The following is a 12,877-nucleotide window of genomic DNA, read 5'->3' as shown; positions in this document are numbered from 1 at the left end:
CTTGCAAAATCTCTCTCATTCATCAAGGCAAAACATAAGAAATGAAACTATTATCAGGAAGAACAGGGGCAAAGATATCTATAGTATTCCCAAAGTCTAAAGTAGTTTTAGACAAATATTTTAAGAAGTTTTGCTCAAAGTCATCTAACAATTGAAAAAAAAAAATTAATCCCGCAATTAGATGACACCTTCGCGTTGTTCCGCCGTCATACCAAAATTAGGGGCTCAAACTACATCATTGCAACTTAAGGGGTCCATGTATAAATTCGGATTCTCCTTAAGCAGCGCACGTGATATATCTAACAATTTTCTATGTCCGGTCACTTTAATATCCTTAATTAACTAAACCCCGTGTCCCCCGGAAGTGGAACTCCTCAATTTCCACTTAGAGAGAAGTCTCATCGCCCATTCAGAATAGGAGGAGAATTGAACTGAAATGGCTGCGGCGTTTTCTTCACTTGTTGGACAGCCACGGGCCATACTTTCAGCTTCTCCGACTGTCAGTTGTAGTCAAATCCGGAAACCGGCGAATTTCCCCTTGCAAAACTCAAGGTTTTTTTTGGTGAATTCAAGCTCTGTTCCTCGAACTTGTACCATGGCTATGGTTGGAGACGATAATGTTGATCCTGCTAGAGATGACCACTCAATTAATTGGCCTTCCTATGATGATCCAAAGGTAACCAAATATTTACTGAATGGATAACTCTATTTTTGCAGCTTTACATGTTAGATTTTGAATTAATTGCATTGCACAACGTGGTATAATTTTTGAAGTTATAATGACGTGCTTATGTCTGTTTCTTGTCGCCGGATTCATGATACCGTTGAGTCCTGAATAAGTGATTAAAATTGAGTCGAGAAAAGGAATATGTCACTTCGTGTTGATAGGTTTTACAGCTCGAGGGGATTACTATATTGTATTCTCTTCCTTTTTCATAGGAGGGGGGACAAAGAGGAATTTTGAACTACGCTATATCAGTTAACTTTTATAGATTTGTTTCGTCTTTAGGAGAAGGATTTCACTATTTTTATCTATAAATTTTTTGTGCTCTATTCACAGGTTGTTGATGTTACTCCAGGGTTGCAGGAGCGAGATTTCAGGGATACCCCCTACATTCCCGTATACGTTATGCTACCTGTGAGTTGAATCAGATTTTCTTTCTTGTGGGACCTTATTCGTTTCCTCTCGAAGTTTATTCATCAATATAGCACCATATGATTCACTCTGTTTGGTGGCTTTTTGAACGCGAGAGCCAAGCATATTGTTAATCATTTTTTGTGTGCGCCTAAATTGTTACTTGCCTAGTCGTCTCATCAAAGCTTATCTTACCACTTAACCTGTCAAATTATTTGGAAACTGTAAACCATTTTGACTTTCATATGACAGATGGGCATCATCAACATGGAATGTGAAATTGTGGATGCTAATAATCTGGTTAACCAACTAAAGATCTTGAAGTCAGCTAAGGTGGATGGGGTTGTCGTGGAGTGCTGGTGGGGTATAGTGGAGGCACATACCCCACAAAGATATAATTGGAGTGGTTACAAGAGGCTTTTTGAAATTGTTCGAGATCTTAACTTAAAACTGCGGGTTAGTTCTCGGTTGTATGGAATTGCATCTTTAATGTGATCTGGTGTCTTCTTTGACTTCTTCCTTTCTAAAGTATTCTATTGGAGGAATTGAACTTTCTCAGTCGTCTTACTTTTGAAGAAAATATCCAGGTGGTAATGTCATTCCATGAATGCGGAGGAAATGTCGGTGATGATGTTCATATTCCTCTTCCACAATGGATTACAGAAATTGGTTATAGAAATCCTGACATATTTTTTTCTGACAAAGATCTAAGAAGAACCCATGAATGTCTCACCTGGGGAGTTGACAATGAGCGTGTTTTAGGAGGACGAATTGCTCTTGAGGTAATCTTTTTTTTGTTCTTTTGTTTGTGCATCATGTAGTTCAGTAGGCCAACATACTGTTTTCTACTTCTTTTTTTCTTGATTTTATTTTATATCAAAGTATGGGAGAATAAGTAGCTTAAGGTAAATACCTTTGTACCATTACTGTTAAATTACTCACAGCAATAGTGCTACTTATGTCAAAAACTTGCTAATCTTTTTTTTTCGGTTATTCAAATAATGGTACACCATTCACGCAAAATCGGTAATACTATGACTTCTGGAAGAATTTTCCCATCCCAAAACATAAAATGTTGTAAGGTGTATTATTTCAATGACTAATTTGCTCGTACAGGTTTACTTTGATTTAATGAGAAGCTTCCGTGTGAAGTTCGATGAGTTCTTTGAAAATGGAGTCATCTCTGAGATTGAAATTGGACTTGGTCCATGTGGAGAATTACGATACCCTTCTCATCCTGCAAAACTTGGGTGGAAATATCCTGGTATTGGTGAATTTCAGGTGAATTTAACCTCTCAAATGGTTATTGACAATTTTCTATCGTAAATGATACTTCACCCGATCAACACTGTGAATACTTGTAGTCACATTCCAATATTAAATGTGTTATGACTTTTTTTTTTATAACGGTGATGTCCGGCTAACTTGCACCATGTAACTTTATCCACCAAGTCTTAGGTAGGCGGAAAGTAATCACCTAATGTTTTTTTGCCTCCACTAGAATTTGAACCCGAGATCTAATGGTTGTTCCAACGTCAATTCCAATAGCTGTTTCTAGTTTGATAGCCCTCTGTCTTGCAATGGAAAGCGCAGAAAGACAACCAATAAAGAAAGAAAAACAAGGAGAAAAATAATAGTCATAAGTGACAGTTTAGAGACTCTTAAGTATCACAATAAGGTCAAAGACTTGTTCAATTTATCATGTCTTTGAATAGCTTTTCTTCTTTTCGATTTCGATAAGAAAGAATAAACACACCACTATTTCCAATATCTGCTCATTTAGAAATATGGGAGAGAATAGAAATAGAAACATCTCACAAGAAATAGAAACACCTCACTAGTAATTTGACTACTATCCATATAAACTTGCCAAAATACTTGAGCGCTTCCTTGGCTTCTTGCTCCCCTTGAAAGCCCATAATGTCAAACAACCTGCTTTTCATATCTCTGATTATAATGATAATGCAGCAACAACATACTCAGTGTAACCCAACACGCAGTGTCTGGATAACGAAAATTCAGAAGGATAATAAATAATCAAAAAATGAAAAACACATGCTTATGTATCTTCCGAAAGCATCAAATTCTTTGCTAAAGATGCACCATATATCCGAAGCAATAACGATTTAAGAATCTTAGCCAAGGTTTCTCCCGTTGTGCAAACTTTCTTGCCCTTAATATCATGCTCACTTTGGGTCTTCCCACATTTATAATAATAGTAATAGATTAGCTATCGACCCTTGATATCTAGCGTGACATATTTATTAATCATGTGTGCTTACATCCTTTGCAGTGCTATGATAAGTACTTGTTAAATAGCTTGAAAAAGACAGCGGAGGCATTCGGATGCTCATCCTGTGGTAAAGGACCTTGGAATGCAGGTTCTTACAATTCGAAACCACAAAACACTGAGTTTTTTCGTGATGGTGGAGAATATAATAGCATTTATGGTAGATTTTTCTTGAAATGGTACACTCAAGTTTTAATTGATCATGGTGATCAAGTACTTGGCTTGGCAAATTTGTCTTTTAAAGGCACTCCTATAGCAGCAAAGGTGGTAAAATTGTAAAACATATTCCTTTAAATGCTAGACATGTTCATGGCATCATAAATTGCTTTTTTAGATTGATTTCGGTTCCTGATGCACTCTGATTGATGAGCAGCTACCAGGAATCTATTGGTGGCGCAACACTAAGAGTGGTGCAGCTGAATTAACAGCTGGCTTTTACAGTGTTAACTGTCGTGATGGCTATTCTCCAATTGCGTCAATGTTAAAGAAGCACGAGGCAGCTCTGAATTTCACATGTCTTGAATTGCACACAGTTTATCGGGATATTGACTTTCCAGAAGCATTAGCTGACCCGGAAGGACTAGTTTGGCAGGTAAACATGTGTGAATCTAACATGCAGAGGATATGTTGTGATATTTAATTTTTTCGAGGAATCCTGGTGTGAATGTGCAAGTAATAGATTGTCGTACGCAACACGTACTTGAAAAGTAAAGTGTTAAATACGTTGATGTTTAACCATGAAAAATTGAAAGGTAACATTTGTTTGTCTAAAGGCTCGAGGTTGCAAATATGTATTATTGTCTTATGTAAATGAAATATGCAAAGCTTAATGATTTTGGCCTATAGGAGAGAATCATGTTGTCAAGCAACTAGGCTGTGAGCCATTTAAACATTTCAAAGAATCAACTTCTCTTACATTTTTCGTCATTGCTCATGTAAATGTTGTTTTGTCGATATTGTTTATATTTTTTAGCAAGTGAATGTTTTTCCTTTTTTTTTGTGGGGATGGTGGTGGGGATTGTTTTTGTTGTACAAATTAATCACAAATAGCTCAGAAACTTGATGTCCATCTACATCAAAGAGATAATTGATCGTGCAATGTAATATCTATGTATTGTCTCTGCATCACTGGATATACTTGGTCTTTGTTTAAGGGATTTCCCAAAACTACAGGTGCTAAATGTTGCATGGGAAGCCTACATACCTGTTGCTGGTGAGAATGCACGTCCATGCTACCATAGAGAAGGCTACAACAAGATCTTGGAAAATGCCAAGCCTAGGAATGATCCATTTGGTAGACACTACTTATCTGCGTTTACCTACCTCAGGCTGAGCCCAACTCTGTTGGAGAAACACAATTTCATGGAGTTTGAACGATTTGTGCAGAAGATGCATGGTAAAGTCCTTCTCCCTATCAATTATAAGCATTGAGGATTTACCGAAATTCCAATATGCAACTATGCAATTACCCATTAAATGTACTTCTCTATGAAGTAGCGAGTTATCTATGATTGACAGTGGTCTCATTCTTGTTTGCAGGTGTACAATGTAACTATCTGAGTTGGAGTCATTTCTGGAATCTGGAATAAATTCCTGTGGCAGCCCCAGGAATTTGAGTAAGGGTCATTCCATATTTCGAAGTTATGACAACGTCCGAGTTCTTTATCGTAAGAGATTGATAATGTCCTGACTGTCACATTTGTTCAAAATGCGACCTCAAAATCACTTCGTTTGTAGGGTTTGTTTTTTTCCTTTGAAAGATAGGTATCTTATAGTGCACCAATGATTTAATAAATTCATTTTGCAGTATCATTTTAACATATGTCTATTTAGTTTATTTAACAAAATAAAAATTTAATTAAACTATGTGAAATTTAAAAAATCAATAAATTTTTGATGTTTTGGATTATGTATATTTTGTTTTCCAAAAATTCAATTATAAGTATATTATATTACTTTTGTTAATTAATAAAAGAGGAGTACATGTTTTACGGTAGAATGATGAAGTATAAGATTATCTACACTCTTGTAGGTGAGCCTGTAGATCTAAAAGGATTCCAACCTTAGGCTTGATCGGATATCCTTTGTCCACGAAGACAAACGTGAATTTATTTCCTTTGTATTCTCTCATAAAGAATGACCTCTCTTGTGGATACAATTTGTCTTTATATAATGATTTATAGCCAAATAAAATTTATGCGCCTTATTTTACATCATAAGCTCATTTCTTAAAAAAAAGTCATTAATCTAATTCATTTAAGTTAAAAAAAAACAGGGGGGATTTTTTCTAAAATTAGGCCTCTAATTACGCTATTTAACTGTGGAACTAGTATTTCTAAAATTAGGGCAATTCAAGAAGGGAGTAAAATTCGAGCAATTGCGATAGAAGTTCATAGGAAGTAGGCGGGAACATCCTTTTTAGTTTTGTGATTGCAGCAAAAACTGATGGTCCAAACGAATAGAATTGATAATGAAAAAAAAAAGAGAAGAATATTGTAGGCAAAAACGATCAGAGCAGGGTAAGAATATAAAAAAATGGAAAAAAAAAAATTGGAGCCTAAAATAAAGAAACCCCAAAACCTGTAAGTTGTCTTAAGTAATTAGGATGAGGATTTCTTACCATCTCTTGTAAATTTTTCATGGATTTATTTACTTGGAACTATTTGTAATAGACTTTCAATTTTGTTCCTCAACTTTAGTTTTGTATGCGTATTAGTAATGATTAAGCCTGTTAGCCAATTTATACTTGCATTCTACAACCGGAGTATTCAATTTTTAGAACTCATGAGATTTTAAAATGCACTGGAATTAACTTCAACTGTAGTCACTAGTATCTCTTCACGCGTTGCATGCATACTTCGTATACGTTCTTAATGAATATATTAGAAATAAATATATATCTCATGAGATTATAACTGTAGGATATATCGTGGTATTATTTATCCACCTTCTATATGAAATAGCTAACACAATCATTTTAGTATAAAAATTAAACTAACATTAGCTGATACACACAACCAAATATAAAATAACTATAATTCCAAACTTTATAATAGCTAATATACTTATTGCGTTAGCCAAACGAGCCCTAATTAAGACCCTTCGTGAACAAAGTTAAGAAGCGTCCTCTATATCCAACGTTATATGCATTCTTTAATTAGCTGACTTTTAATTTACTTACAGTTCATTGATTTCAAATATTGAGAGTTGAGATCTCGAAGTTTCGATTCAATTAAAATAATCATTCAATTATTAAGCGACTTTATTAAACGATGTGTCCTTGAAGTACATTCTGAAAAGAAAAAAATGGCTTATTAGACAAGTTTACCATCTTATTGAATGGATTAATGTTCATCCAATATTGTGAACTTTAAGATATGTAATATGTGGGTTTTGGTTAATGGTATTATTTTACCTTATCTAATTCTACTGCATGATAAAATATATGACACAGACATTTTGATTGGTGTACTAACCAATTTAATGGTGATATTTGTAAAGCAAAATCCAAAAAGGTGAAATTAAACACACACACATGGATATAACATCAGTGCTCCTTTAATTATTAGCTACACGCAAAGTCCAAGCAGAGACGTATATGGACCGGGTTGATTCGATTTTTATCAAAACCAAACCAACTATATCGATTTGGATTGGTTTGATTTTGCCAGATTTTTCGGATTTTTTCGTTACATGAATATTATTTCAATCTTATTTTGTTAAACTTTTAAATAAAGTTTTGATAAGTGAATATATGTTTAGTAAAAATAGAAAAACCTAACAAACATATGATCTATTAAAATATTCTTATGTAAAATTATTATTTAGTGGTACATGATAGTTATTTTCTTAGTCGTCTAACAATAACTCTTATTTCGAATTCGAAAACGAAATAAGAATTTAATAGATTTTGACATATAAGTATGGAAGAACAAAGAGATTGATGTATTTCAATAATATTTGATAAAAAAGTGATGATACAACTTATTATCTAAAATAAATAAAAATGGATGCACTTTATAGTGCTATAAAATATTACATCACATGAGAGAATCCCAAATACTTCTAGATATTTTTAAAAAAAATTCTAAATAAAATCTTAAAAGTATATATAAAATGATAGATTTATATGTCGGTTTGGTCGAGTTTTCAAGTTATACACGAAAACAAGATTTTTATTCATATTAGATATAACAACAACAATAATGACCCAGTAGAATTTCTCAAATAGGGTCTGGGAGGGTAGTGTGTACGCTGACCTTATCCCTACCCCAAGAAACAAAGAGGCTATTTCCGAAAATCCCTCGACTCAAGAAGATGGAAAAGACGAGAAGAGAGGGAAGGGATAACATATTAATACTATCAAACAGAAACCAAAGAAATAATAACGTCATAAGAACAAGAAAATAGTTGTGATGACCCAAAAGGTCATCACTTGATTTACGAATAAATTATGTGTCCCGAGGCCTTAGAAGCCTCCTTTTTCCTTACCTCGATTTGTGTGCATGGTCTGGGCGTATATCCGGAATGCTTTTATGTGTAAATGTGATGAAAATTTTAATTTGGCCTTTAAAATTGAATTTAAGTTGACTTCGGTCAATATTTTGGGTAAACGGGTCCGAACCTGTGATTTGACGATCCCGGAGGGTCCGTAGGAAAATATGGGACTTGGGCGTATGCCCGGAATCGAATTCGGAGGTCCCAATCCCGAGAAATAAATTTTTGAAAGAAATTGTTTTACTGATAATATAAGAGTTTTTGTAAAGTTGATTATATTTGAAATTTATGGTATCGGGCCCGTATTTTAGTTTCAAAGCCCGGTACAGGTTCAATGTGACATTTAAGATGCGTCTGTGAAATTTGGTAAGAAACGGAAGTCGTTTGATGTGATTCGGACCCGTAGTTGTGAAATTTGATACTTTAAAAGTTTTGAGATTTTTCTTAGATTTCTATGCTAAATTCGTTATTTAAGATGTTATTTTGGCGATTTGATCACACGAGCAAGTCCGTATGATGTTTTTAGACTTGCGTGCATGTTTGGTTTAGAGCCCCGAGGGCTCGAATGAGTTTCGGATAGGCGTCGGGGTGATTCGAACTTAGAAAATCTGGTGTTTTTGTTGTTTGGTGGTGTCTAGGCTTTTGTTCTATGCGATTGCATAGGTAGGTCCGCGATAGCATAGTGTTAATTCTGGGGGTCATCATTTGTTCTATGTGATTGCATAGGTAGGACCGCGATAGCATAGAGTTAATTATGGGGGTCACCCTTTGTTCTATGCGAACGCATCCAATTGCGTGCGAACGTATAGATTCCCTGCCCAGTTATTTTAAAACCGTAGCAAAACGGGATTTCTTCAAAACTTCATAACTTTTTCACTTAAACTCGAACTTGTGCGATTTTTGAAGAGGTATTTCACTACAAACCCATAGGTATGTGCTCTTAGACTCGTTTTCTTCAATTTCCATTAATACCCATTAGATTTCTAAGCCTAAATCATGTTCTTAAGGGTAAAAAATTGGGGATTTGGGTAGAGTTAGGGCTTTTTGAATAATTAAAAATTAGACCTCGTCTTGCCGGGATGTTGTTGTAATATTATTGTTCCCTTGTCGGGATGCTGTTGTAATATTATTGTTCACTTGCCGGGATGTTGTTGTGATATTGTTGTTCCCTTGCCGGGATGTTGTTGTAATATTATGGTTCCCTTGCTGGGATGTTATTATTATGCTATTGTTCCCTTGCCGAGATTCTTTTATGATTGGTATTGATAAATTAAATGGGAGCGGGTTGCACGCCTACAACGGTAATACATGAAATGGGAGCGGGTTTCACGCCTGCAACGGTAATATATGAAATGGGAGTGGGTTGCACGCCTGCAACGACAATATATAAAATAGGAGCGGGTTGCACGACTGCAATGGTACTATATGAAATGGGATCAGGTGCACGCCTGCAACGGTATTACATGTGTACTTGTTTTCTTATTTCCTTGTCTTTTGCTGGTAATTGATTTATGGCATTCCCTTCATTTCTCTACTGTTATTATGTTGCTATCTGTTACTCCCCGCAACATGTTTCCCCCGCCCAACTTTAGCTGTAATTATCTGCTTTTATTTCCGCTGTATATGATTTAACTGCACAGGTTATTTGGTAGTCTGGTCCTAGCCTCGTCACTACTTCGCCGAGGTTAGGCTACGCACTTACCAACACATGGGGTCGATTTTGCTCATACTACACTCTACACTGTATGCAGATACTGATACCGGAGCGTTTGGACCGCAGTGAGGGTGCTGTCTTCAGTCCACTCGGCGACTCGAGGTAGTCCTGCAGACGTCCGCGGGCCTTGGTGTCTCCTCCTATCTTTTCTCTTTCTGTTTTTACTTATTCAGAGACAGACTTATGTATTTCCATTCATACCTTATTTGTAGTATTCTTAGATAGTCTGTGACTTGTGACACCAAATTCTAGGTAGTATTGTACTTCAGATTATGTAGCAGTGTTTGGTTGAATTATTAAGTTTTCGTCTTCCGTATTTCTGGTTATTTAATTTATTCTGTTGTTTAATCACTTATTATTTTGAATTGTTGAACATATTTAATAAAAAGGAAGGTAATGATTTTATAATATTTGGCTTGCCTAGCTTCCACGAGTAGGCGCCATCACGACTCTCGAGGGTGGGAAATTCGGGTCGTGACAAGTTGGTATCAGAGCTCTAGATTACATAGGTATCACAATTCATGGACAAGCTTAGTAGAGTCTGAGGAATCAGTACGGAGACGTCTATATTTATCCCTCAGAGCCTACAGAGTTAGGAAAAACTTCACATTTATTCTTTCCTGTCGTGTGGTTTGGTTTCTCAATGCTAATTAAATTTCTACTCTGTTCTTTCGCAGATGGTGAGAATACACGCTTCCTCATCCACCGATCAGTAGCCCGAGCCCGCAACAGCAGCTCCCATGAGGGGCAAAGGGCGAGGCCGAGGCCGTGCTAGAGGCCGAGGCAGGGGCAAAGCTCAGCCCAGAGCAGCAGCACCAGCGACAGAGCCTCAAGTTGAGTATGATGATGAGGTTCAGGCCCAGACAGTTCTGGTGGGCCCAGCTCAAGTCCCAGAGGGGTTCATTGCTTCCCCAGTACTCCAAGATGCTCTGGTCTGTCTAGTGAGCCTTATAGAGAGTGTCAACCGGGCAGGCTTTCTACCTGTAGCACCAGCCATCTCTCAGGCTAGAGGAGGAGCTAAGACTCCTGCTACTCGCACTCCGGAGCAGATGGCTTCCCAGTTTCAGACTCCAGCAGGTCAGCCAGTTGGAATAGTTGAGCCGAGTGTGGTAGCTCAGACCGGTGATGGAACAGCTATGTATGCTGATGCCTTGTGGAGATTGGACAGGTTCACCAAGCTCTTCACTACCACTTTCAGTGTTGCATCTTCTGAGGATCCCTAGGATTATTTAGACAACTGTCATGAGGTTCTCAGGAACATGGGGATAGTGGAGACCAATAGGGTCGACTTTGCTACTTTTCGCTTATCTGGTTCCTCCAAGACTTGGTGGAGGGATTATTGGGTCACCAGCTTTGACTTGGGACCAGTTTTTTTAGCTATTTCTTGAGAAGTTTCATCTATCACTCAGAGAGAGGTCTATCGGAGGCAGTTTGAGCGTCTCCAGCAGGGTTCTATGACTGTTACTCAGTACGTGACCAGATTTATTGACTTGGCCCGTCATGCTTTTCTTATACTTCCCACTGAGAGAGAGAGAGAGAGAGAGAGAGAGAGAGAGGAGGAGGTTCATTGAGGGACTCATTCAGCCTATTCGACTTTAGATGGCTAAGGAGACGGGAGTAAGATTTCCTTTCAGGATGCGGCTAATGTGGCCAGGAGGGTTGATATGGTTCTGTCACAGGGAGGTGGTCAGGGGTTTGACAAGAGGCCTCGTCATTTAGGAAGATTCAGTGGTGCCTCGTTTGGAGGAAGGGATTCTTTTGGTAGAGGCCATCATTCTAGGCCTTTTTAGTCAGCACTTTAGGCTTCTCACAATGCCCCAGGTGGTCGTGGTTCTCACATACAGTATTCCGATCAGTAGTCCTACAGTGCATCACCAGCTCCTATTAGTGCACCTCCGCTTCAGAGTTTTCAGGGTTGTCAGCCCCAGCAGCCAAGGGCTTATTTTACTTGTGGCGACACGAGGCACATTGCTAAATATTGCCCTCGAGCACCGAGCAGTTCTCAGCACCAGGGTTCCGATGCCATGGTTCAGGCACCGAGTATTCCACCGCCTGCTCAGCCAGCTAGAGGTGGAGGTAGAGGTGCTAGAGGTGGAGGTAGAGGTATTAGAGATGGAGCTCAGGCCACTAGAGGTAGACTCTAGCCAGCAGCAGGCCATCCCAGAGATGTAGTTCAGAGTGGTGGGGCCTAGCCCCGATGTTATGCTCTTCCAGCCAGGCCTGAGGCTAAGACTTCTGATGTAGTTATCACAAGTACTGTTCTGGTTTGTAGTAGGGATGCTTCAGTGCTATTTGATCCAGGGTCTACATACTCCTATGTGTCATCTTATTTTGTACCGTATTTGATCATGCCTAGTGATTCTTTGAGTGCTCATGTATATGTGTCTATACTGGTAGGTGATTCTATTGGGTAGATCGTGTCCATCGTTCTTGTATAGTTGTGATTGGGGGTCTTGAGTCCCGGGTAGACTTGTTACTTTTGGACATGGTTGATTTTGATGTCATATTGGGGATGGACTGGTTATCACCTTACCACGCGATCTTGGACTGTCATGACAAAACTGTGACTTTAGCCTTGCCGGGGTTACCTCGTTTAGAGTGGTAAGGGACTTTTGGTCATTCTACCCATAGTGTTATCTCATATATGAAGGCTCGGCGCATGGTCAAGAAGGGGTGTTTGGCCTATTTGGCATATGTTCGTGATTGTAGTGCTGAGGTTCCTTCTATTGATTCTGTGCTTGTTGTTCATGAGTTTCCTGAGGTATTTCCTTCAGACCTGCCGGGTATGCCACCCGACAGGGATATTGACTTCTGCATTGATTTGGCTTCGGGTACTCAGCCCATTTCTATCCCACTATATCGTATGGCCCCGCCTGAGTTGAAAGAGTTGAAGGAGCAGTTGCAAGACTTGCTTGAGAAAGGCTTCATTAGACCTAGTGTCTCGCCTTGGGGTGCGCCGGTGTTGTTTGTTAAGAAGAAGGACAGATCGATGCGAATGTGTATAGATTGCAGGCAGTTGAACAAGGTTACAATCAAGAATAAGTATCCATTGCCGAGGATTGATGATTTGTTTGATCAGCTTTAGGGTGCCAAGGTATTTCCGAAGATTGACTTGAGATCTGGCTACCATCAGTTGAGGACTAGGGCATCCGATGTCCGTAAGACAACTTTTCACACTCGGTACTGACATTATGAGTTCTTGGTGATGTCATTTGGGTTGACCAATGCCCCAGTAGCTTTT

The 12,877-nt window shown here is 38.2% G+C and overlaps 1 protein-coding gene across 1 annotated transcript; it reads left to right on the top strand.

Annotated features, from left to right (window-relative positions):
- The first annotated feature begins 331 nt into the window (after positions 1–331).
- On the top strand, positions 332–5,243 carry LOC104210319 (beta-amylase 2, chloroplastic). The gene is made up of 9 exons (XM_070170162.1): positions 332–676; positions 1,061–1,138; positions 1,388–1,591; positions 1,723–1,917; positions 2,252–2,416; positions 3,429–3,689; positions 3,799–4,017; positions 4,599–4,821; positions 4,965–5,243. The coding sequence occupies exons 1-9, from the start codon at positions 437–439 to the stop codon at positions 5,012–5,014; spliced, it is 1,635 nt and encodes a 544-aa protein (XP_070026263.1). The 5' UTR covers positions 332–436; the 3' UTR covers positions 5,015–5,243.
- The last annotated feature ends 7,634 nt before the right edge of the window (positions 5,244–12,877 follow it).

This window comes from Nicotiana sylvestris, chromosome 1, assembly GCF_000393655.2.
Source record: "Nicotiana sylvestris chromosome 1, ASM39365v2, whole genome shotgun sequence".
Classification (NCBI taxonomy): domain Eukaryota; kingdom Viridiplantae; phylum Streptophyta; class Magnoliopsida; order Solanales; family Solanaceae; genus Nicotiana; species Nicotiana sylvestris.
Note: the sequence above shows the minus strand (reverse complement) of the source record. Positions and strands in the feature narration are given on the sequence as shown.